General features: G+C 40.3%; 1 protein-coding gene across 11 annotated transcripts in view; it reads right to left on the reverse strand.

Annotated features, from left to right (window-relative positions):
* The window catches only part of ANKRD44 (ankyrin repeat domain 44), a 289,820-nt gene that overhangs the window by 174,647 nt on the left and 87,592 nt on the right, over positions 1-27,581 (reverse strand). For 10 of the 11 annotated variants that reach the window (XM_088794450.1, XM_088794447.1, XM_088794444.1 and 7 more), the window contains exon 2: positions 3,869-3,952. In XM_088794450.1, the coding sequence (XP_088650576.1) occupies positions 3,869-3,952 (84 nt within the window). Of the gene's footprint in view, positions 1-3,868; positions 4,001-27,581 lie in introns of those variants that run through there. The other variant, XM_088794446.1, reaches the window with a different exon arrangement.

Here is a 27,581-nt window from a genome sequence, read left to right on the forward strand (position 1 = left end):
CCAAAATCTTTCTAGTGAGCCACATCTGGGTCAATTTAAATGGATTTCTCAGAGCATATAACTGTCTTCCCATATTTCCAGGTCCTGGCATGCCACTAGTCAGAGAACCCACAAACAGACTCAGAGGGCCCTTCCTGACCCTTCAGGTGCTCCTCTAATCCATCGTCAGATTTTCAGTCTGACAAGGAGAACTTTCAGTCTTACAAGTGAGACCTGAGGGACACTAAGCCAGACACCATGTGACAGCTTGTCTTTGTTGGCAGAAATGAAAAACAGGCCATCACAAATTGACTCAACATAAGAACTAAAGTGGGGTTTAGTCATTCATTCAAAATGTGTTGCAAGGATTGAACTGGGCAATTGACCAAGTGAGAATAAATGACATAGTGACCATGTCATCAAGTAAATATTCTCTGGAAAGTAAAGCACAGATATAAGTAACTCAAGTAAAGTGATCGTGAGGTATAAAGAGCTATGGTTGTTGAGAGAAGACGTAGCTTTCTGTGGCTGAGTTGGGGAGGTGGCAGAGAAGGCAGCAGAAAGGAAGCAAGAATTAGGACAACTTAATGGAGGAAGCAGTAGGTCTGGAAGTGGGATTGGAACCGTAGAGAAGTGAGAAAAGAATAGATACCGATGGGTTGCGTAATTTGGTTTGCTTGAAGCACAGGGTTCGTGAAGACTATTAGTGGGAAACAAAGTTTGGAAAAACACAAAGAGGCAAAGCTGATTGAGATTGCTTTCTACATCAGGATCAGCTAATCAAAGGGTATTTACACCAAATAACATGCAATTCATCAAAAGACACAGAAAGGTAGGGAAGAAAAAGAAAGGCCAAAAAAATCAGAACTATGTAAATAAATTGGTGTAAAAGAGAGGAAAGCAGAGGCTGAGAAGGGAATAAGAAAATACTGTCTTCCCACTAACAGAAGGCTCCTCCACTATTTATTCCCCTTTTCTGACATTTAAATGTACTGATTAGCAGCAGCTTCTCCTCCCTCCTGAAATGAATCTCCAGGCTGAGATTTCTAATCCTTATTTGTCTTCTGTCTCCCTTTGTCTTTTGTTAACTACTGCTTCTGCTAACCTACCTACTCCACCCCCAGCAAGAGGCAATATGACTGATCCCTAAGGAGTGTAGTGGCAAAAGGAAAGCATGATGTTAAGAGGACAACTCAGTGCCTACAACATACCTGATAATAGAGTGGGGGATCAAATGATCTTTAGACTCATCCAAGGGACGGCAAAAGGGGGTACAAAGAGGGAGTCTAAAAGAGGTGTGAGTGAAGGAGAGGAACTGTGAACCCCAAAGAGCCTTACAATCAACCTAAGGAACTCAGGCCCTCCTCCCGTTTGTTCATTCATTCAACTACTCATTCATTTATTTCTTCCTCTCCTTTCCTGCATCCCTCCCTTCCCTGCTGCCACACATCCAACAGCCCACAAATACAAAGCAAATTCCAGTTGTACCCTTAGGTCTCCATTTACACATCACTTCAGCAGTCCCTTGTGATTAACCTAGGCCCATACAAAGCATCCTGGATTTTCCCTTTCAAAAATGCATCGCGCAGTGTGCTTTCTCATTCTTTGACTTCTCTGCCATGTTGCAAGCTCCACGAGGGAAAGAGCTATCGTCTCACTGCCGTATCCCTAGTACCTAGTGCAAGGTCTGAACTCAGTAAACAACTGTTGAATATAAGACACTGCAGAGGAAAGTGGTATCACTTGAATTCCCTAGAATTCTGTAAAACCCAAAATAGGTATGGCCAAGATTGGTAACTTTCACCAAAGTTCATGTCCTCCAGCTCTTTTGGGACAGAGCTATACTAATTTCTCAACCTCCCTGGTAGTTCGATGTGACATATGACTGAGCTCTGGTCAATGGGATGTGAATAGAAGTGATTATGCCACTTCTAAGCTGACCCTTAAAAACCCTCCCATGCTTTGCTTCCATGCTCTTTTTTCCTTTCTGGCAGCTGGAGACAAACCCCTCTGGTGATGTTGATACCTGGGACCCTACATGGAAAAGAGCCACCCCTCTAATCTGTTCATAAAAGAACTAAATTTCTCTTATATTTGAGCCATCATACATTTAGGAGTCTGTGTTACAGTAGTTACCTATCTAACTGATTCAGTGACAGAGTTAAGTTACAACTAAAATTAAGCTCTCCTAACCATTATCAGCCAGCAACTGTCACTTTCCTAAGGAGAAATAAAGGCCATTCAGAGGCCAGGACAATGTTTCTCGGTATGTATGACTGAACAAAAGTCTGTTTGCTCGGGCTCATCAGGAAAAGATGATAACCTTGCCTTTCGTTTGCCTGGGCTTGGGCTACAGCCACAAAAGAGGCTGGGCAAATTCCAGCGATGTCAGAACACTGGACAGTCAGCGTGCTTGCCTGGCCTCCTCTCAAAAGTACAGGTCACACCCCACAGATCTTGGACAAATGCCCAACTGCTTTCTTGAGTAGTCTGGCCCTGGCCTCATCTGTGCTTACCTTGCAAAAATGCCACAAAACACTGCCCCACTGTTTTCAGGGGAAAAGCTGCCAAAAGCTTTTTCAAAAAGTCACACCAACCTGCACTGCCACAGAATAACGGCTGCACCAAATGACTTGCTTTCTGAATAAAGCATTCAGATGATTAGATATACAACCTCAGATATAATTCATTTCCCATGCAAAGCTCTGCTTATACTGCAGATGTGTTTGACTCTGTTGTTTCTACTTAACACTAGAGACTTCAAGGAGAACTTCTCCTTGAATTTAGGTAATTGAGTTACGTTAGGAGAATTAGTAGCATGTACTATATATAATTGCTTATTCAACCCAGGTCTAGGAAACTATTAAAAGGGTAAATTATTGACTAACTCTTTCTTCACTGAAGGTTTGTTTGTTTTGAGATCTTCCTGATACAATGGTCCTTAATTTTATGGACCTTTTTAATAATTGGATGAAATGTCTTGAGCCTTGTACAGAAAAATATAAACGTCCACACAGGTGCACACAGGTACTATATATGATTTCAGGGTCACACAGAATGCCTAGTTCATCCATGACCCCAGGTTCATAGACACTCCAGAACACAGATCAGCACACTTTTCCTCTAATGGGCCAGAGAGTATATATTTTTGGCTTTTTGGGCCACATATAGTCTCTGTCACAATTACACAACTTTTTTATTGCAATGGAAAAGCTGACATGGCTATGCTCCAACAAAACTTTATTTATAAACATTGAAATTTGAATTTCACATCATTTTCATGCGTCACAAAATATTCTTCTTTTCATTCTTTTCAGCCATTTGAAAAATAAAAATTATTCCTAGTTGGTAGCCTGTACAAAAACAGGTGACAGCCCCTAGTGTGTCAACCCCTGCGGCAGGGCATGGGTTCTAAATGTAAAAATACTACATCTTTATTTTCACTAACTGCTAATGGAAAATTTACATTTCCTTACATTATGAATGTAGGCAGCAAACCTCAGTCGTGTCAGAGGTTTGTGACTCAGTCACCAGCAGAAACCATAGGTATGTTCATACCACATTAGAGCGGTTTCAAATAACACAGGTTATCGATCATGCTCAGACGATTTTTAAATTACGGTCATTATTAGATCTTCTGTTGTATCTTGCTATTTAAATGTGGTGATACAGAAGCATCTATATTATTATATCACAAATTTGATTTTTAATATTTTGATAACTGTACTTCAATATCACTGATTTCCTTTCTAACCCTATGCATTTTATTTCATGGATTTAAAAACAGAATTCTGAGAAGCAGTCCTGAGTTTTCACCAGATACCGAAGAGGTCCACAGCACAGAAGAGGTTAAGAGGGCCTGAGGGGGCAAGACCACAGCATCACCTACCAGAGCGTTCACGTCTTCAGTTTTGTGGATGAGCATCCGTATCTCCTCTGGGTCACCGCTGAAGATGGCTTGGACCAATGGTGGCTGTGAATACAGGAGAATAATCTGAATTAGGAGAATAATTAAATACATTGGATTGCATTCAGAGGCAGATGATTAGAAGATATGTTCCCCCAAACATTTATTCAACAATTATCAATTGGTACACAAAATGAATATGGCTCAGACCCACCCTCATTGGGGGGGGGGATATTTGCATAAAGAAATAACTATAATATGATTTGAAAGCCATGACAGACAGTCACATGACAGACAGTCACTAACCTCGGGCTATAACATAAAAATCACCCATAGTTGATATTGTCCTTGACAGGCCCTTAAATTCCCCATCAAGGAAACTACCAAATCCATGGTTTTGTGCATACAAACAATTCCATTCCTAGAAGATGTTAATGACCATGTTTCTGGCCTCCTGGTCACTTCTTTGTTCATGTTTGGAAAACCACTGAAATCATTCCCGAACGTTTCCCATCGCTTTGAGTGTTTTAAACATGATTAGGACTCACTGCCTAGTCACAGTAAGTGGGACAATGGTTGTGTGAAGAGCAAGAAGGAGGGGCATTACTGAGTGCTTATTATTGAACTCACAAGATTACACAAGATTCAACCCTTAGTAGAAGGATTTACAAAGTGTGATGGAAACACAGCTGAAAGAGAAACTAGCTCTGCTTGGGTGGTAGGTAGGGTGAGGAGAAACATGTATCCAGAAAAGCTTCAGGGAAAGCACCTAAATGAATGAGCATGAGTTTGCAGACGGAGGGGGGGGGGGGGGGGGGGGAAGAAGGGCATTCCAGGCAGAGAAATCAGGATATGCAAAGCTGTGACTATGCAAAAGAACCTGATATGTTAGAAATGCTGCCATCAACCTGGTGACCAGAGTGTGGGGTAAACAAGGAAAAGTGGTAAAGTGGTAGGCTCTGGGGTTGGCCCTGGGCTTGCCCCATGTGGTGAAGGATCCTGTTCAAAGCCAGTTCTGCCATTTGCCAGCTCCATGCTGAGCCCATTGCCCATGTGTAATTTGGGGGTGAGCATGCTCGTTGATGCCCAATCTCTCAAAGGACTGTCATTGGAACAAATGAGATGATTTATGGGAAAACCCTCTGTAACCATATAGCTCTACACAAATAACATGTTTTCATTAAGAAATGTTCAACAATGCCAATATGAAATACTTGACGATTTAAAAAAAAAAAAACCTTACCAATCACACACACACACACACACACACACACACACTCATTCACTCACAACTTTCAGAAATATTTTAGTCCTAGCAGGTAATTAGATGACAGCCGTTTCCCAAACTTGTCTGACCATAAGAATCACCTGATTTGTGAGGGGTGTAAATGTGTATTACATTGCTTTGTACACCTGAAACTTAAAAAGAATCACCTGACATGCTCATTAAAACAATATTCCCAAATCCCTTCCCAGGAGATTCTGATTTATTGTATCTGGGGTGTGGGCTGGTGAATCCAGATTTTTTAATAAATGTCCACTTAATTCTTAGAAACTGGTGAACACTGGCGTAAGGTAAAATCATTAGCGTCAGCTTCCTCAACCTATCCCTGTGCTATCCATCTACATAAGAATCCAAGTCTTCATTTTCCTATAAATTTTCTTTCCTTTTCTATGATGCAGTTGCCTTTCTTACAGGTTTTGATGGTGCTTCTTGTTAATTAGGGGGAACGAATATAGTATTATCAGTAGGATATAGTAAGATTTATTGAGGAAACACCATATAAAAAATTTTTAATTGCAGATAAATATTTCAATATGCCAGGAATTTTCCAGTTTTCCCCTCTGCCATAAAAGTTTCCAGCAAGTGAACAGATGTATCTCTTTTTTGCCCAAAATACTCTCTCAATTCTACTTTCTTGCTAATTCAAAGATATTTTTTTAAATGGCCAACAATTAAGTTGCAGGAAAGCACCGGAAAAGAATGCAAGTTTTCTACCAGTTCAGTGTCAGCTGGTTGCCCTGCCAAAAACAAGGAGATCCTTCCACACATTTGCTGACTACCTGCTAACCAAGTCTCTGGGTTATCTGCCCCGTGGAAAGGACTATATTTCATATAAAACACAGAGTCAGACACAAACTCAAGATTTCACCAAAAATACCGAATCTTGTTTATCTGTTTCATAATTCCCTATCTGCTGTGCTCATGGCCAAACGCTTGTATGCACTTTTTGGCCTTTTTGAACCTTAAGAGAAAACAAATAACAAACCCAATAACCACAGGATGACAAGCATGAAACTGATAAGGTTTTAGTGTTAAATCAACAGTGTTGAGAACTTAAGATTCTGAGGAACAAACCCATCCCAGGAGTTAATGCACCACTAGTCATTTAAGGAAACACGGCTAGGTAAGCAAAGCCTCTCATCACTCATGAGTGTAAGGAATGTGTACAGGTATTTTGATGCATTCAGTCTCACACTTCTAAAGAAAGGCAAGGGTTCCAAGCTATGGCAGGAATGTTCCCAAGGAGAGCCACCCTGACCAAGCTGCCAGACGAGGACACTGGCACAGTCCTTCATCAGGGACAGGTGTGTCAAGCTCCCCAAACACCTCTAGGTCAAGTTCCTGAGACTGTTTCAAAGGTTATCATCCATGCACAAAATTCCCAGCAGAGAATGCTGTGCACACTTGCCCAACTCCTCCGGGCCTCGCTCTGCTAAAAGCTGGTTTGCAGAGTATTGTCAAGGCATAGCATTCCCAACATCCATTGGGAAGAAGAAACTGAGCTACTGTTGTGACACTTCTAATACTGCAGTCACATATATATGTAGCGTAGATATTACCCCCGTGTTTGCAGAGGTGCATACACACCTACATCTACACTCATGTGTGTATACACAGAGATACATGTTAATTCACATACAAATCCCTCACACTCACTCCCTGTGGAATAGAACATTCCCTGTTCTCCAAACTCCAAAGTCTTGCGAGATGGACATCTCTAGCCCCAGTGGGGCCGCATGGCCTCTGTGACATCATTGTCTTCACAGCTGTGAATCAAGCAATCATGGGATGCCAAACCACAACTTCACACATAAACGTTTTGCTTGAACAGAACCTGTGTGTTTGCATGGATGTAATTCTTGAATTACATTACTGTGACTCTTGAGCAACTTAGAATTTTTTTAAAAAAACATTAACAGGTGTTTCTTTTTTTCTTCCCACTCCCAAATAAATACGCCCAGAAAGCACTTCGGCATTCCCTTTTGTTGGGACTTTAATCTGATTCTGCTGTTACATTTTTCCCTAAGTATCAACACTTACCCTGAGAATAAAGATTTGGAAAAAGATATATCTAAATACCGTCTCTATTACATGATTTTAGCAAAGGAGGTATTCTAATTACAACATTCTTGCTCATAAGTAGCAAGTACTTATACTCTGTTGATCACTAATTGGCAACCACCGTATCTTGTGAGCTTATGCCTTCATAAGGCTCAAATGCAGTCTTACCTGGAAAAGAGAAGAGTCCTAAACCTCGGCATGTACGGGTGTTTCTTTTTGAAATTTCACACATTCAACACTAGCATATACAAAATAAGAATGCTTTGTGTGTAATAGGGTACAAAGTTAAATAAATACAAATTCATAACAAGGGTCAAAGTTGTGAAAAACAAATAGGGGCAAAAAAAAACACACAAGAAGAAGAAGATTCTCATGCCACGAAACCCTTGGTTATCATTCCCTAAAGAAATTTAAACTCTTAAGAGAGGTATGCAGAAATTTCTACTTTAATTACTAGAATTTCCTTAGCATGCTTAGCAGCTGTATACCGGAAATGACTGCCATCTGCTGTGGATATTGGCATCGTCCCTCATCTAGATTTAGAGGGGAGAAGGATACTTCCTGGGCCTACTTTACCAACGGCAAAAGTGAGATTTAGTATTCAGAGGGGACCTGTCCTCATCTTTCAACATCACCTACCATCAGCACCCTACCGTCTTTGCCAGGAGTGTTGACAGCTGTCTTCTAGAGATGATTGTCTGCCGGGATGATGACATTTGAGCCCTCTAAAACAGAAGTGCAGAGCAGAGCAGCCCTTTGAATTTGGCAGTCATTATAAATGATATAGCAAACCTTGCTAAAACTAGAAACTGAAAATTTATCAGAAAAAATGACACTTTCTCTACCCACTTCCCCTATCAGCCAATCTGATGCAATAAGTTTTCTATTTTATTCTCAGTCTTTCAAAACAAAGTGAGAAGCTGACTTCCAAAAATAAGACGCTAAATCAAACACATATTGATACAGTATTCTCAAACTTTGCAGTGGAGTTACAATTCCACTAGAGGGAGCAAGATGGTAATTTGTTACCTGGGAAATAAGAGTAACTGTTAGGTTGTGTAATAAAGAGAAGGTAGCTGGAGGATGCACTTTATTCAAGACATAAAAGAACTCAATCTTCTGAGAGAGTTCTTAGTAATAAGTAAACACACACACTATTTACATACCAAAATAAAGAACAAAAACCTTTCTTATTGATCCCCAAGGGTCCAGGTTGTTAGGAGAGGAGAATAAAGCTATCTAAAACCCAAGTGTTAAAGTATCATTTTCATCATTGTAAAACCCAATTCAATGAGTCCCTCAATTCCACTTTTTAAAAGTGCTACTAATGGCATCTGAAATGTTAAGAGTAAAACCCATCATGGGTTCTATAAAGAGAGTCCGGCTAGTATGGAGCATCCACTTGAAGCTGCAATGAGGTCGTAGGTCCCTCCTCCAAAATCCCCTGATGAAACAACCAATTTGATTTTTTGCTAAAACCTTGTATGGTGCACTTCACATTCCCTTCATCAGAGCTGGATGTTCTTTACTAATACATTGGCTTTGGAAGATAAGCAGAGTGGTAGAGGCTGTCACTGAGCATCTGTAACTACAGTCAATGGTAGGAAGTCCAAGATGTTACAGCCCTTCGTTCCAAATTCCTGATGTGTTGCTTGGCTTATTCTGATTAGATTGTGTAATTAAAGACTCCAAGTCTCAAAGAAAACATCTTGCGTTCTAATCAGGAGTGGGTGTTGAAAATCAATCAATAGCCAAGAGGGGAAAAAATGATATTCCGAAACATCTGTCTATACTTGAGTATACTTAGTACAGTATGTCATTAACTCAAGCTGGGAGCATGTTATTAGTAGCTAATAGCTGATGCAGCAATAATCTGGCCATATGAAACCATCAACTTATATGAACATGCTGAAACACTTCATTAGGTAACAACTGGTTTTTGTATGAGACAGTGCTTGCTTTTTTACTAAAGGATAATAAAAATTTGTTCAAGTCACTAAATTTAATGGACAAAACTTGTTAACTCTATTCATGTGGGTTCTGCTGTGTGATCTGCTGAACGGATGCCATTAAGTGCTTCCTGAATATAGATCACTCTTTACTCAGGGAGAAGTTCACTCCATCACAGGAAGATAATGATGATCATAAAATCAAAATGTGTTTCCCTTAAGAACTGTACAAAATATATGGAGTCCTCATAAGCAGTTTTTAAATATAGGACTACATATCTGAAAATGTCTCCTACAAACTACGCTGCAGAGGCAATGTCTATAATGTTCCCATTATTTCCAACTATTATTAAAAACAGAAAAAGCACAATATTCCAAGTATCTCTATATGTCGCTGTTTATTAACTCTTTTACTTAAACATGATGAAAAAATAACTATATTTAGTCACAAAATGAAAAAATTCATTTATTAGCTAACCTTTTCCAAAATGAAAATAACACACAGGCACTGACTATACTTATTCAAGGACCAGTTATCCAGTTTTTGGAACAACCATATCCTTTGTTGCACCTTTCTTTCCTAAGATCTTCCTGGGGTATTTCTCTACTCTAATAGAGTACTACTCATTACCACCCTCTCCAGAGGATAGCTCCCCCCAGGAAAAATGAAACCCCGGCATGTCAGCTTTGCTACTAGTTACTCAGAAAAGGTTAAGTAAAAAGAAATGATGAAACAACAGTATCGGTTAAGTTGAAATCTGAAGGCAATGTTGATTTTCACAGGCCTGAGATGCTTTTCTTCCCCAGTAAGGGATTAACGTATGGTATCAGACTGACCTGGGATTCACTCCTTGCCATAGTTTCCTCATCTATAAAAGAGGGTTATCACAGCCATTGTACCGGATATGTTTCAGAAATTACATAATATATGCATTACCCCCTTGTACAGGGCTGGATGCCTACTGTGCACTCAGTGAAAATAATTAGTGTTAACTTTGAGTTAATAAGCTTAAAAAATTTTACGAACAAGTGCATTTATGTCCATCTATCTTACAATTGGAAAAACACAGGATCCAAGGAGATTTCCTAAAAAAAATTACAAAGCAAATAAATCAAGTTAGGATTATAACCCACTCAACACCACCTGTAAAGTACAGGAGCTCATCACACTGGGAGGGAAGCTCTTACAGACAGGGGAGCAAAAATCAAACTGAGCATGACGTGGCCTGTATGACACTGGGCATCCTCAAAAATGTCACATAACCTCTCTGTACTTAGGGACCGAATTTATAAAACCAAAATAAAAGCCTGAATTATACATCATCTTTCTTTGGCTAATCAAAGTGTGCCACCGATCATGTCCACTGGATGGGACGTGAAATCATAACTTTACTATTAATATTTAAGGTTATCATAAATGTGTATGATTATACTTTTCCTTCTTGATCTTCAGATGGTCATAAAGGAGACTAATTCCATGTTTGGGATTGTGAGGGAACCAAATGATTTGCCTGTTAGTGGCAAAAGTTGAGACTAGAACTTAAGTTTTCCTAATTGTTGCAGTTTAGTACTTTGTTGTATTAGTACTAGTATTAGTATTAGTACTAGTGTTGTATCAATATAATACAATGCAATGCAATAAATACAATGAATATATTATATATAATTCATGATCAGGAATTCAGCCTCAGTTTTAATGTACTTCCTATGGAGAAATAGTCTATACCTTATGACTCACTAAGGAAAAATGTCACTACATATGTGTATATATATATATATATATATATGCATATTTATGTCATATAATGACTATATATGTCTACATACTTCAATATACAGTTAGTCTCAACAAAATGACAATAAAACAATCTTGCCAAAAGTTAGAAAGTGGAGAATTACAATCTTTCAAAGTAGGGTTGCTCAGTGTGGGTTTGAGTTATCAGAATGATGAAGAAGGAGGTGTTAAACTGGATTTTGAAGAATGAGACTGGAGTAAATCTTTCCTGTTGGGAATAGCAACTGAAGTGGTTAGAAAAGTAAATAACTGGGTGGGGAGAGCACCAAGGCAGCAGAAGGAATTTTAACCTAATCTCGTGGGCAAACAGGAACTGGGGTCTTGAGCAAGAGTTTTTTGTAAACATTTAAGCTGTTCACAATGTACACTGAGCATTGGAGTAGGAGAGAATGGAGCTAGAGAAACCAGTTAAAAGACTACTGCCATAATGCAGGGCTTCATAGGAAAGAACTTTCCCATCTTCCTTTATCTCGGGCTCCCTGATTGCTACTTACAGGGATATATGTAGTGGAAACAACAGATACTGTTTTCAGTTCTTTGATGTTGCTCTATTCCTGGATGCAAGTTTGGCTCAATATCTTGGCTACTCTTTCCTTCACTCTTTATATAGAGTCCAAACTCCTGCCCCTGAGACACTAATGTTTCCAGGTGAAATCGAGGTTACTTCCTCTAGTTCCTGGAACACTTCCATTTTCCCCCTACAGATCCTCTACTAAGTTCTGTTTTGTCAGACGTGTCACTTGATCGCTGAATTTAAACCATAGCATTTCAAAAATAGGCCACAGCCATAAAGAGAAAAGAAAAGCAAAACAAGGCAGACATACTTTGCCAAATGCCATATTTTTATTGGGATCTGCTGCCAACTATCCACATCTTTTTCACTGTCTAGTTTCAATTGGCTTGAGATCAAATCTAAACTTTGGCTAAGTTAATTAAATAGTATTCGGGAGTTAACTTTTAAAGAGTTTATTTAAGCAAAAGCACAATGGATCCAAGAGGTAAATTCATACAGCATATTTAAATCAGTGGAACTTTAATAAAACAAAGGAAAACAACAATATACTTGTCCAAAAGTTTCGTTTTGAAAAATTGTTACAGAAGTTATATTTCCCATCTTAGTTTTGCTTACATTCTTTGCATAACTGTACCCTATTGTATTGAATTCATGTGGTTTCAAATATGAAAGGTGATTTAATCATGTTAATCAATATAAGCCATTTTAATGATCTTTGTGGGGGAAAAATATACATCAAAAAGATGATTTTCAGGGTAGTAAGTGTATTAAGTGTAATTTATTTTGTCTGTTCAGATACAGAAAATGGTTCTCAATTTTAGAATGTATTGTACAATCATGACTGTATTAATGCTTGATACCTTATCATAATCAGGACAAAAACAAAAGAGTATTATTCCTAAAGAAAAAATATAATAGCAAATGATCTATAACTACAGTAATATTTTCTTAGAGTCTAGAGTAATTATAATGGTTGAGAACCTCAGAAATTGGAAGCTAAATATAGCAATTCCAGTGGCCTTTGGAAACAACAAAATCGGTGTGCAGAAATAAAAGGCATTTATCAGGAAGATGGTAGTTCCTTGCTGTATTTAAAAGAGATGGAATGACTCTATATGAGATATATGGATTAACTCAATCACATGAAGTCATTCATGATTTAGGCAAACTCCAAATAGGGTGTGTCTGAAATTTGTGAGAACCGGGATTCTTTCGAAACACCAGGAAGCCACTTTTTGCCCAACCAAGTCTTTCCAAAGACCATGACAGTTTACTTTTAAACCTCTTCCTTCCTTCCTATAGTTCTTTTTTCTTCATATTCTATATGTACACCTTGGAAAGGGAGATAGTGGTTAAACTCTCACCACCTCTCCACAGGGAGCCAGGTGGGAGATTAGGGAGATGTGCGAAACTGAGTCATCTTCCTGGTTCTGGCTCTTCAAACACTCTCCAATCTAAGGCAGTGGGTTGACCAGGACCTGGAACAGTCTCTGCCTGAGATGAATGACAGGTCCCCTGCTGCCCACAAAACCAGGTAAGTTACGGGAATGCAAATATATTAGAGATTTCCTTGGTGTAGTCTTCCAGGAAGCATCTTCTCAATTTCCCCACCCAATGTCATGGCACGGGCAATCAGTGACAGACGTCAAAAGGAAACGATAAGGCAGCAGGAAGAGAGGAGTCCAAGAGACTGGAAAACATTAGATAACATAAAATGGGAAATTTTGCAAAAAAGAATGGTCACATCGTATTTCCTTGCAGAGACACCAACTCAGTTCGTATTTCCTTTTTTCTCTGCCAGAACCCCTTCCAAACAAGAGATGAAAAATATGTGTGTTTTCTTAAGTTAATCTGGTAGATTTCTAATAACAGCCATATTCCATACAATCCAACAAAGGCTGATTAAATGTAAGACATTTACTAAGCATAAGAAATTCAGACACTCAGATGTGGTCAGTCGCTCCCTTCAAGGAGTTACTGAGGTATGAGAGGAAGTATATAAGTATGTACAACTTAAGTGTAAGGAAAATACCATAGGAGAAATACATGAAAAAGGGAACAAGATCTGGCCTCCTGAAAGATGCAGCCTTTGATCTGAATATTGAAGATTGGAGAGAATTTGAACAGGTAGAGATGAACAGACTGGGGCGGGGGTGCTCCTACCGCAGAAGAATGTGAGCAGAAAGTGAAAAGATTGAACGTGCACAGGAAACTATTTCATTTGGCTGGAGCATGACAGAAGTGAGGTAAGCTGAGAAGTTGACAGGGATCAGATGACAGAAGGCTAAGAAATGTAGACTCTCTTCTATAGAACTGGAAGCCATGCAAGGTCATAGAGCAGAGCTGAGACCTAAGAGCTGTGCTTTAGAACAATCACTCTGCAAATGGAGTGTGTGATGAACTGGAAGAAAAGACTAGAGTGATACAACAAGTTAGGGGACTACAGCAATAGTCTGGGTGAGAGGTCCTGGGTATGGAGTGTCCGTCAGTTGTGAGGAGACACATTCTTCTGATGGCCAAGATGTGGATCTAAAAGGTAAAGGAACTATCCCTGCCTTTCATCCAGCAAGAGCCAGCACACTAATGCATGGCAGCCTACATTCAGACTCTCACCAACTTCCTTTAAGGGATGCAGGGCTCTCTGGAGCAAAGCCGCCCCAACCATCATCAGCATAAGCAAACCGGAAGTTCTGCAGCGTTTGCTTTCTTTACTTTTCCATTTGTGCAAGTCCCTCCAGTTGCTTGCTCTGTTTTGTTCAGCTCTGCAACAGGAAGTTCCTAGGGCTCTGAAGTCAGTTAGCATCCTGCATCTGTACAACCTGTTAGTTCTCTCCCCACTGCACCACAGAAACCAGAGCGCCAAGGCTTTCGGTTTTAGTGCTACCTTCATAGTTTAGGTTTTGATTAAAAAAAAAAAAAAAAAGGAAACTTCATGTCATGAGAAAGAAAAACTTATCTTCATGTCACGAACTGAAAAAAACAAACACAAAAACCCTAACCCAAGTATAATGTTACCTTTATTTTCTAATTCTAAAATTTAGTCAAAGAACAATTTTTTTTTTTCAGTCACACAAAGTGAAAACTAGAAAGAAGTAGTATGGGAAAGGGACTTTCTAATGCATGAAAACCTCTGTGTGTTTTCTCTTTTCTCTTGCTGGTTTGTAATCTTAGTAGTTTCCCTGTTGCAATAATACAGAGACAAGGTTACAAAAAACTCAATAATCTGTCTCGCCCCCACTGCTAAGAGCCTAATGTATATCCTCCCACATCTTTCCCCATGTTCTTGCTGATATATAGAAATATAGATACAGGAGGTCACATTGCTATTACACAAGTGAGGCTTTACTATTTTCCTTTCTTGATATATTGAGGACATCCCCTGGGTCAGTAGCTATAGAATTAACTCATTTCTTTTAACAGCTATGTTACAATCCATAATATGGATATATCATGATATAGTCAATCATCCCCCTTTGGATGAGCATTCAGGTTGTTTCTAGTTTGTGCTGCAACAAAAAGCCTCTATTATATCTATCCTGGCCAGAGCAGTTTCACAGAAAGTGCTATCAAAGTTGAAGGCATTTTCTGAGTACCTACTACACGCTATTTTTATGAAATATACAAAAGAAATGTGTGACATCGTCCCTTCCTCAGAGAGTGCCAAGTACATCTGAGGAAATAAGCCTAACCCACACACAAAACAAACTGTGAGAGAGGAATGAACTGTGTTCCACAGACTTCATGCAAATGGATGTCAAGTTTTCTTTTCGGCACAACGACAGATCAGAGAGATAAGCTCCTTTTAACCCTAACGTTTTAAGGGCTTCCTCTGATTTAGAAAATGGAGGAATAAGAAGGGTTAAGAAGTCGGTGGTGTCTGTGGAGGAGGCAGGACTTGAGCAAGGCTGGGGAATGGTTTAATCTGTGGAGAAAACAAATGTTTTGGAGTAACAAATGAGCCAGGGCACACAGCACTGGCGTTAGACATGTGCAGTCAGGAGAGAGCCAATCAGCAGGCCCTTCTCCAAGCCACTGCATTTCCAAACAGCCCCTTTCATATTCCTCCCACCCCCACCCAGCCTCTGCTTAAAGACATAAAAGAATCCTAAGCTTAGCTGCCTCAGAGCATTACACTAACACTGATTTAAAATGCACTACTTCCAGTAAGTCATGGGGACATAACATATAGCTCAGGGAATATAGTCAATAATGTAATAACTGTGATGACAGATGGTAACTAGATTTATTGTGGTGATCACTTTGTAAGGTATAAAAACGTCAAATCACTATGCTGTACACCTGAAACTAATAGAGTATTGTATGTCAACTATACTCTAATTAAAAATAATAATAAAATAAAATGCACGACTGCCAGCCAGCATACGCTTGAAAATACTTCCAATCTCTTCTTTTCGTATCTTTTCCATGCCTCATCCCACCCCCTGCCAACACACACACACACACACACACACACACACACACACACACACACACACACTTCACCTTGTTCTGTGCCCTTTAAACAATAGCACTCATTTAAATTGTTCCTGTCCATCTGGAAAGTACATGAACAATATGGAAGAAAGTAATAATGAAGTTTAAATGATTATAATTTAAACAAAAAAACTGAGCTCTTTTGAGAATCAAAAACTGTGTTAAAAACGTTGGTATTGATAAATCAGCTATTATAGTGTTGGTCTTTCACTCTGTTGCAATGCTATGTTTGCAACTTACGAAGTCCATTTAAATAGTATATATTTAGTAACATGCTTTAAATTTTATGTCAGTAAATAAGATTTCAGAGCTCAGTGTATATGCCAGATATATACTATGCCTTGATACTAAATATAAGTAATTCTATGAGAAAGTTCTGAAAATGATTTAGGCATAAGTAAATTAACGTGCCTTTTATCTCAAAGACTTGAGATTTAAAAGTTGCATGTAATTTTTAACAGAGGTAGTGCCACAGGGAAGTCTATGACTCTCTCTTTTTTTCCTTTTTACTACCCTTCCCAGTCTAAAATTAGCTTTCAACATAATTTTTTTTAACTTTTATTTATTTTAAGTGTGTTTTTCCAGGACCCCTCAGTTCCACATCAAGTAGTTATTTCAGTCTAGTTGTGGAGGGCACAGCTCACAGTGGCCCATGTGGGGATCGAACCGGCAACGTTATTGTTAAGAGCACCGCACTCTAACCAACTGAGCTAACCGGCCTCACCTCAACATAATTTTTAAACATTAGGAAAACATGATTAACTCCCAGGATGTGAATTTGACTGCCAAGTTGAAAGACATACTCTTGACAGTCATATTGCAGAAAATAAGAACTTATAATAAGGAAAAGGGATTATTGAGTTTAAATAAAACCTAATGTGCTGTGTGTTTCTATTTAGTAATGGGGGGGGAAAAACCTTGACTTCCGCTGTACCAGCTGAACCACAAAGGCAGCTAATGTCTGAGACTGGGTGTCAGGGTGCCAGGGAGGCAGGCTGATGCCTCATGTGGCCCAAAGACCATAACTGAGGGGGCTCCTTTCTTGGTGGCATCACACACCCTTCTCCTCAGCAACCTCCCCCTAAATCACCTCTAAGTGATGTGGTTACCCCAGTAGTGTCTTTGCAAGTTAAATCTAGATTTGGAATCTACACTACACACCTAATATCAAGACCCTTAGCAACTGTTACCCCGTCAACACACGACATTCAAGTGGTCTAAAATGCGTAATATTATCATGGTTCCTTTGAGGTCATGATCCCGTTGTCCCAAAGAAGGGGACTTTTGGCTGCCCTTCTTTGTCTAAGTGACCGAACTGGGCTTGGCCAAAGGCAGTAAAATGAAGGTCTCGTGTGACGCCAAAGGCCTGCCCAGACGTGTTGAGGCCTGTTCTCTAGTTTAGAGCACTCTGAGTACATTTGGCACGTGGGGCTACATTTCACCTCTTGACTCATGACCAATCAAAAATGTCACAGCAAGGCCACTGAGAGAAGTAAAAAGAAATTATCTGAGGAGCCAGGAGACCTGCATTTGCTCCAGCCTTGGTGTTATATAACAGGGCAAGTCACAAAGCTAGCAGAAACCTGTTTCCTCACCAGAAAAGATGGGTTCAAAACAATCAACTCTCCATGAACAGGAAGGAGAGGACCAGATTTTTATCAGGAAAAAAAAAAAACAAAAAAACCCCACCTAGGTGTCCAGGGCATGGTAAGCTCACTAGGTGAAGGCAGCAGAGCCACCAGCATGTTGCCCACAGCTGGAAAAGTATCAGAACTAATGTACTCAGAACAAGTCAGAGTATTGGGACAACAACAGTGGCTTTTTTGTTTTTAAAAACTACATGTCTGCAGAAGAAATTTGACTTGTGGTTTATCAGTGGGTTGCATATCAGAATCTCCTAGGAAATTGGGTCCCACTCCAATGAGCCTAAGGCAGTAAGTCAGAGATAGAAATCCTCGCATACATGCTTGAAAAGACTTTCCAGGCAATTTATATGTGCTCCTCACACATGCAGTGCTAAAGCTGATCCTTCGTGTCAACACCTTAGAAATATTATACCTTTGACCCTCGTAATCCCACTTCAGAGAAGCGATCCTATAGAAATAACTAGATGTTCAGACAATTTTTGTATAGAGATGTTCATAACAATGATATTCACAAAAGCAAAAATTAGAAAGGAACCAATGTCAAAGCTAGGGAAACGATTAAATAAGTTATAATACATAAATCCCAAAAAGATATACAAATGGCCACTAGGCACATGAAAAGATGTTCAAGATTATTAGTTAGTAGATAAATGCAAATCAAAACCACAAGGAGATACCACTTCAGACACACAAGGATAGCTAAAATAAAACAAAAATAAAAATCAGTATTGGTGAGAATGTAGAGAAATTATAACACTGCTCATGGGAGTATAAAATCGTGCAGCCACTGTGGAAAACAGCTTAGCAGTTCCTCAGTAAGTTAAACGCAGAATTACCATGAGACCCAGAAATTCCACTCCTAGGTATATACTAAAAAGAGTTGAAAATGGGTGTTCAAACAAATAATTGTACACAAATGTTCATAAAGCAGTATTCCAAGAGCCAAAATGTGGAAACAACCCAAGTGTCCATCAACTGATGAATAGATAAAATGTAGCACAGCCATACAACGGAATATTATTCAGCCATAAAAAGGAATGGCATATCATAATAGATACTACAACATGGATGAAACTTGAAAATACGCTAAGTGAAAGAAGTCACAAAATTCACTAAAGGCCATCTATATGTATGATTCCATCTATATGAAATATCCAGATTAAGCAAATTCATAGAGATAGTAAGCAGATTGGTGGTGGTTGTCAGTGATTGGAAGGGGAAGGGAATGGGAAATGACTGCTTAATGGATATAAGGTTTCCTTTTGGGGTGATAAAACGTTCTGGAACTAGACTGTGGTGATGGCTATAGAACATTGTAAATGTGCTAACTGCCACTGAAATGTACCCTTTAAAATGGTTAAAATTGTAAATTTCATGTTATGTGTATTTTACCACAAAAAAAGTTACAATGCATACTGCATTTCCCCAAAAATAAGACCTAGTCGGACAATCACTTCTAATGCATCTTTTGGAGTAAAAATTAATATAAGACCTGGTATTATATTATTATATTATATTATATTATATTATATTATATTATATTATATTATATTATACCAGGTCTTATATTATATTATATTATATCATATAAGACCTGATCTTATATTATAGTAAAATAAGACCAGGCCTTATATTAATTTTTGCTCCAAAAGACTCATTAGAGCTGATGGTCTGGCTAGGTCTTATTTTCAGGGAAACATGGTAAAACAGAATACATTAAGTTATTAAAATTTATCTTTGGGGCCGGCCCGGTGGCTCAGGCGATTAGAGCTCCATGCTCCTAACTCCGAAGGCTGCCGGTTCGATTCCCACATGGGCCAGTGGGCTCTCAACCACAAAGTTGCTGGTTCAACAAATCAAGTCCCGCAAGGGATGGTGGGCTGTGCCCCCTGCAACTAGAAAATGGCAACTGGATCTGGAGCTGAGCAGTGCCCTCCACAACTAAGATTGAAAGGACAACAACTTGAAGCTGAATGGGAACCTCCATAACTAAGATTGAAAGGACAACAACTTGACTTGGAAAAAAAAAAAAAAGGCCTGGAAGTACACACTGTTCCCCAATAAAGTCCTGTTCCCCTTCCCCAATAAAAAATCTTAAAAAAAAAAAAAAATTTATCTTTTGAGGGAGTTTAATGAGATGTGGAAAATGTGGAAAAAGTAGTCTATGAAACTACTTACAGCTTCGTAATATATAAATACGCACAGCAAAACAAGAACTGGAAAAAAAAAACAAGAACTGAAAGGAAATTTATAAAAATGCTAAACAAGGTTACTGACATACATTGTCAGATAATTTCCAAAATTTTCTATAATATTGTTCTTATTGCTAAATATTATTTTTATAATCATAAAAATAACTTTTTTAAATGACCAGACCACTTGACACTTCTAAGCACAGAGAGGAAAAGCTAAGAATAATGAAAGATAAAAATAAAAATAAAAAAGAATGAAAGTTCTAAAAAATACGTGACATAATGACTTAAGTTGCAGGGGCAAGATGACATTATGGAGTAGTTCAATCAACAATCTCCAAATTTGTGTAACAATCTGGAGAATTTATGCCCTGCCCAAAACTGGAATTGTGAACCCAGATCTTTTGAGTTTTCAAGTGACGCCAGAGCTCCAGACTTTTCAGTGAAATGCCATGATTTCTAAACGTTGGCAACTTATTCAATATTTTTCAAATCCCACAGGCCAAACAAAATACATCTGTGGACCGGATGCAGCCCACAGGCGCCAGTTAGCAAACTCTAGTTTATAGGAACAGGAATGTTTAGCCTGGAAAAGGAAAACCTTAAAAGGGACGTAATTTTAACTTCAAATACCTAAAAACATGGCTATGAGAAAGATGCTGTGGTCTTAATCCATGTGTCTCTAGAAGGCAGAACCTGCACAAAAAGCTGGGCATTGTCAAGGAGCAGAATTGGGCCCAGTAAGTAAGGGAGAGCGTGTCTAACTATCAGAGCAGCTGTCCAACAATAAACAGGAGACTTCAAAAGGCAGCAACCTGCCCCGTCCCTGAGATATTCCAGAAAAGGCCACATAAGTAGGACTCCTGCTTTGGGTCAGAAGTTGGACTAGGTCAGAGGCTCCCAATTGTAGCTGTGCATCAGCAACTTGGAAAAAATACAGATGCCAGGACCCATCAAGAACCACAGGGCGAGGTCCAGGAGTGTGTATTTTTAAAAAGTATCTCAGCTGCCTGGCAGATGATTTGGAACTACCACTGCACGAAACCTCTGACTCTGAGGCCAGAATTCTGTTATTCCAATCCATGGTGTGCCCTAGTTGGCAGGTAAGGGAAGGAGAGATCGAAGAAAGAAAAAACAATTTACTGGAGCTCATTATGGAACAGGCCCTTTGCTAAATGCTTTCCTTGTGTCATCTCGCTGAATTTTCACAACAACCATGTGAGGTGAGAAGGGATCCCCAGTCCCCCAACCTCCCCACCCCCATTTCCCAGAGAGAGAAGCTAGGTTTGGGGAGTTTGAATATACATGGCCCAAGGTTACTGCCAGTCATTGAGAAGACATTTCTGGCTCCAAGTCACATGCCAGTTCGACTACATCACACTGCCCTCTGCTCAGCCATTCAACAAACTTTTTCCAAGTGCCCTTGATGAGCCAAGCAACAAACTAGGTGGATTCAGGAATGATAAAGACACAGTCCTCAGCCTCAAGAAGCTTTGGAATCTAGTAAAAAGCAGAAAAGTAAGCAATGACATCACATTGGGGGTCACGCAGGAGGGGCACCCAACCCAGCCTTGCGTTATCAGGGAAGACTTCTGGGAGGAGATAACATCAAAGCTGGGACCCTAAAGTGACAAAGGAAAGGGGATCCCAGGGAGAAGGTGCAACATCTACAGAGGCCCTGAGGCCAGAGGGAATCTGGCAGGTGTGGTGAAATGGGAGCAGTTTCTGGGTGACTGGAGCATGGCCTCCCAGGAGAGGACGGGCTGGGCTGGCAAGGTAGGCAGGGCAGAGCCCTCAAGCCCTCGGGTGCCACGCTAAGGCTTTGGCCTTTACCCTCAGAGAAACAGGAAGTAGATGAAGATTCACACCAGGAAATGACACATTCAGAATCACACTTTACAAAGATCAAACTGGCTGTGGCGTAGAAATGGACTGGCAGGGCAGGATCACCTGACGGTAGAGAGACCACAGGGAAGGCTGTGGCAGCAATTCAGCTGACAGGCGACAGTCATCCACACAAAAGTGCTGTGAAGGAGCAAGATGCGGTTCCTTTGTTCCTTCTTTCCTCCTTTCCTCCCTTTAGTAAATAATATTAGAAAGCTACGTGCGGGCCACTCTGCTAGGGCCAGACATACAGCATGGGTAAAAACAAGCTCAGTCCTTGCTGCCGTGGGGCTCGCCCTCTGCTGGGCGATAGGTGCTTGTAGAAGTACTTTCAAAAGAAGTAAATGACATACAAAAAGCACACTGGTTCATCATGTTATCAAAAATAATACAGTAGGTAAAGGACATAAGGAGGCTGGGTCCTCCCTCCTTCATCATCAATTCTGGAAGAGTCATTAAGCATAAGAGCCCTGTAAGATAAATCTATAAGGTTACATCCTAATACAGCCCGGACTCCTCAGAAGTACATTCCTAATATTCATACATGAGAATGTAAGTTAAGTCAGACAGCCTGCTCTAGGTGTATTTCATTCATGGAAAGGAAGACGAATCCACCTAGATTTTAATTCATCAATCCTCAAACAGACATGATTGATTTGAAAAAATGGGGATGGGATATCCAATTAATAAATTAGAAGAATTATTTAAAAACTTACTAAATGTAACGTAGCTCCACACTAAATTAAATGAAAACTCTTCTTGGGGACAGTTCTTAGTGCTTTGGGAACAAGTTTGGATTTACCCAGAAACTGACCACGGAATAAGCAACCAGAGAATCACAACTCAGAGGGCAGGCAGCAGACGTCAGAAGGGTGTTCCTGCTCAGGGCCTTGCAAGAGGTCTGGAGAGGCTCCCTGCGCTCAGATCCACTGTCTCCAGAAGTCTGCACTATTCCATTTCCTGAATAACTCCATTCAGGTCTCAGTCCTAGGTCACTGGTGAGGCTGGGACATTCTGACCAGAGGCCGTGTAGTTGAAGCCACAGTCACAGCATGCTTTTCATGCCTTTACTTGATCCCAGTGTAAGAATCACACTTAATTAAAAAGCTGTGCCTGTGGATGGCACATGAAGCTGCTTCTCTTTTATATGTGGTTTTATTTCTTGTGACCTCTCAAATGACTCCTCTGATCTTTTATCATTCCAGCATCTCAATGGCCAGCGAGGGAAAAAAAGGAACGTTAGAAAATGAAATTCTTCCCTCCCCTTTCAGTTTTTCACTTGAAGCACTACCCTTACAACACCAGCTCAGGTAGTTACCTACCACTGACTTACCTACCACTGACTTCAAGTCACTGACTTCGCAGACAAAGAGCCTCTTCTAGTTTCTTCTTTCTCTCCATGGTGCTCTTTCACGAGTATGTTATACATCTTTCCCTGGTCCACCCACAAAGGTGAGCACACCCCTTATGTGGGTAGTACAGAGGCAAAACCTGCTCTCCCATATTATGGAAAGAAAGAAATCATGTTCCATATGGTTGAATAATCCTCACGTATACATTTGGAAAATCAAAGAAAAACAGAAAGAAGGAAGAGGCATACACTCCCTGAGTACTAATAAGCCAGCCTCCAAACAGGATCCACTTATAAAAAATGTATCAGATTCATAAAAGTGAAATTTTAAAGTCCCCTTCCCCCTTTATAAATTGTACAGAAAGGAAAGAAGAGGAGATGCCAAATGTGATGGGGAGTTTTGTTGCTATTATTGGTTTATGGTTTTATAGTAGTCTTGGATAGTATTACTGAGCTTTTAAAAACCACTTTCCTCAAACTTCCTAAATATATATTTTACTCTGGATGCTCAAAGAGGTGTTCAAGATTTGTTAAATATTGTAGATATTGTTCTCTCTAAGTAACTTCACAAAAGACTCTCAAAACCAAGGTGTGACCTAAACCTGTCCACAGGTGCCCTAGTGGAGAACAACACTCAGTGCAAATAACAATCTACACACATATACCAACAGTGCCAGAACCAGTGGAGATCACGGAGAAGAGCTGACCGGTTTCTCCTTATTCTCAGAAAAGTTTCTCTGATTATCTAGGAAGGGCCGGGAAAATGGAGGTGGGGGGGAGGTAAACAAAATTTCCAGAAAGAGCTGTTAGCCCTTCCACTTTCCATATCCAAAGATGAGTTCAGTTTCCCACTGGGAGAGGTGACTGGACACAGCTGAGCCATGCCATACACCGGGTATCTATTTTTCAATAATAGCTTTCATTTTAATGCCTTTAAATGAGTTCTAATGTAACCTTGGAAAAGAAAAACCTGAAACCCCATGTAAGTGACCCACTTTCTCCAGGCTGTTTGTCTGCCTTTCTCAGAACATGGTGTGATTCATCCATTAGGCTATGGGAAAACAGGCATGTAGAATAAAGGCAAAGTGGGTATGGCAGCCGATGCTATTAGAGGCAGTGCTTTGTTTCGTGCTGCTCAAGTGATTCATGAATGCACTTCATTTCCTTGCCTGCAGTCCACGGGCTCACAGCTCCTCAGAAAAGGTCAAGATGTTCAGAGTAGTTTCTGCGAATGAACCAACTTCTGAGGCTATTTATGGACCTTGGGACCTAAAACTACGACTTCATAATAGCTCCTAATTATTCATGTCAATGGACATCAAGAATAGGATAAATATGAAATCTACAGAAAACCAAAGAAAAGTTTTAGTGGCATCATGCTTCAGCCCTGCTAAATCATTTATCAGAGTAAACCTTCTTTGATGCTCCGACTGCTCTCAAGTGGGAGAGCAAATGAAGAGAGAAATGATGGAATGACTAGTGGCTGGAAGGTGGGAGCAAGTTGTGACAAATATGGAATCATGAGCTGCCACTTCCCTTCCTGTACCTCTAGCAGACATCACTAATCAAGCATGATACTCTTTGCGATCTCACATAGACACAACCTTAGAATCTTTTTTGAAACTCAAGGACCTCAGTCAACAATTACCAAATCAATAACGGTTGGCCTATATGCCAATATCTTTCTAAGAGAAACCTACATGAGCCACTGGTTATATACAAAGATTAAAAAGCTCATCAGTTTGTTTGTTTTTTAATTAATAAAATTCTCTTGAATTTTATTGTCCTCTAAGAACTGGAATCGTTTATGGAAATCGCCATGAAAAGCTAGAAAGGGTTAAGAGCTCAAACAGTTGCTTCTGTAAGATGGACAGATAAGCATGCTGCCTCAGCACACAGCACAAGGTTGCCTTATGAATCAGAACAAAGAATCAGCACAAGGGTTTAGGCTAAGAGGGAGTGAAAACAAGACTGCAGCTAGAAGGTGGGGGCTGCTGGGGAGACAGGGCACTTTGGGGCCTCTCTTGGGGGAACATCGGCAAAGCACAAAACTTCTTAGAAACCATGAGAACCCATTCCTATTACCGAAAAGACTTCTCTTAGAAGCATAAATTCGCTGGAATTAAAGTTTCCCCTTTAATCACCTCTGAGCAAGTTAGAAGGTTATCATTTAGTCACATCTTATGGAGAATTTGTTTATTTAGGGCTTTTATTTCCCTTGACTCCTAAAAACAGACCAGCAGCAAGGGTGGTGGGTGTGGGGATAGGTATTTTCAACAGAGACAAGGAAAGAAAACAAGTGTGATTTAAGACCTTCTAAGAAGGGCCACCCTAGATCCAACACTGGGCTTGGGACCTAAAGCAGCTGTGGGGAACATTTAATGAGTTGCTACTACATGCCAAGCACTTTTCATACATTATCTTTCTTCCTCTTCACCACTAACAGTGAGTTATTATTAATACCATCCTTTTATAGATGAGGAAAATGAAACTCAGTAATTTAAGTAACCTGACCAAAGTTATAAAGCTAGCAAGGGCCTGAAGCCAGGTCCAGATCAAACTTTGTGTGGTTCCAAAGCTTGCGCCCTTCCCAGTCCCCTGAGGGGCTCCTTTGAGAAGGCATCAAAGACACACTTGGCACACTTAAAAATTTTCCTTACAGCTGACTGATGCCTGTCTTACTCCATCACCTTCTTCCAGAGATTAGAAGAGAAGCAAATGCTCCTCTTGCAAGACAGTCCTTAAGAGAGAAGGATCACCACACCTGTTGGAACATCTTGTCTTGGAGACATTAGAAGGCCGGGGGCCATGAACTAGAATGGTATGTATCAGCTTCCTTCAGCTCAGATGTCATTCCTCTTGGAGAGAAGTAGCTTCAAAAGAAGTCAGAAACAGAAACTGAGCACAGCCTCAGCTCCATGCAGTGGAGAGTAAAAGACTGGCAAGAAAACTGTCCTCCTATGCAGCCTTTGGTGGAGTTTTCAATGGAGTAGAAAGCACCCAGGGCAGAATCTGCTCTGGTCAGTGTTGTAGCCTCTAAGCTAAACCTATTCCTGTCCTGCTCCATCATTGGTTTACCTAGGACTATAGACAGCCTCTCATGTTATATAGAGTCCATTGTGCACTATGTGCCAATACAGGGTAACAGGCCAGGTGAACCCTGTGCCTCTTTTCTAAGCACATTCTTCCCATTCTGATGCCATGAAGCAGGGCTGCAGCCACCTTCTACACACGATTCACCCTCAGTACTCTGAGGGATCAGAGGGTGTGCCCTTCAAACAGGTTCAAGGGAACTCAGGAGCAATGTCAGCAGAATTTGTGGAACAGGGAGGCATGCAGAAGGGTTGACATGCAGAGCAGAGCACCTTCAGTGTGAGAGAGAACACGGGATAACACGAGGGGAGTGGGAGCAGGGAGGGAAGACGACAGCATGCACTGCACGCTTCCCACATATCTCAAATAACTTAACCGAGGAACGAGACTTGTTTAATCTCTTCCTCCAAAGTACTTATAACGGAAGACAAAAATGAATGCATTCCCCTGGGTATCTGCCTCAAAAATATTTTTTTTAACATAAAATTCATGTAAATTTTGCAGTCTATGCCTTGTAAAAATAATGGTTTTTGTTGACTGACAAAAAAATTAACAGTCTGGGAGGATAAATTGTGTTAACCCTGTGAATTATGCAGATCCTGGCATATCCTCGTGCATCTTCTTGAGGAGCATGGGCATCCTGGGCCAAGTCAGGGCCATGCAGTCCTGCTGCCCCACCCCACCTTGAGATTCTCCTTCTTTGACCAACTCTAGGGGTTCATTAAGGAAAGCAGCAGGTTAAAAAGCATAGCTCAGAGAAGAGGAATAGTGAGAGATAGCAAGCAGGAGAGGACACAACACAAGGAAGCCCATGAAAGGCCAACAGATCAAGACCAAAAAAAGCCAAAGAAACATAAGCAAGTGGGGGTCCCTCTTCTCTAGGTTTTAAGGGAAGGAAAGGAGATATTGCAGGCACACAGATCCTTAGAATGAGGAAGTGGAGTAAGTAGGCGCTGGTGCTGGTAGATACAGAGATCAGGCAGCCTTGGAGCCAAGAGTTGGAAAGCAGGTAGATGGTGACCTGGTGAGAGCATGCTGACATCAGACAGGAAGCTCAACTGGCCTCTGAGGTGGGGTGTAATAAGCCAGTAAGTAGGTCTGTGAGCTTAGATAACGGATAGTTCTCATTTTCATCATAGAGTTCCAAATCAAGAGCCAAAAAAATAAGCACTTGCTGCACCAAATATTTGAGTCTCTATAGATTTAATGACTATCTAGTCACTCCATTGTTGCCTAGGCAAAGGTAAATTCTCAGGGACCTGCCAAGCCCATAAGTTTCAAAAGGACAATGATTGGATCTACCATGGTCACCACTGTGTCCCTAACTCCCGACTTATAGTAGGCCCTCAATAAACTATGCTCATTGAATATAGAGAAGGGAACACTGTAGTATTATTATAATTTCAAAAAGACACATTCATTCACCCTGCC

Source organism: Rhinolophus sinicus, chromosome 17, assembly GCF_057876585.1.
Source record: "Rhinolophus sinicus isolate RSI-liver-muscle chromosome 17, RSI-T2T, whole genome shotgun sequence".
Taxonomy (NCBI): Eukaryota; Metazoa; Chordata; class Mammalia; order Chiroptera; family Rhinolophidae; genus Rhinolophus; species Rhinolophus sinicus.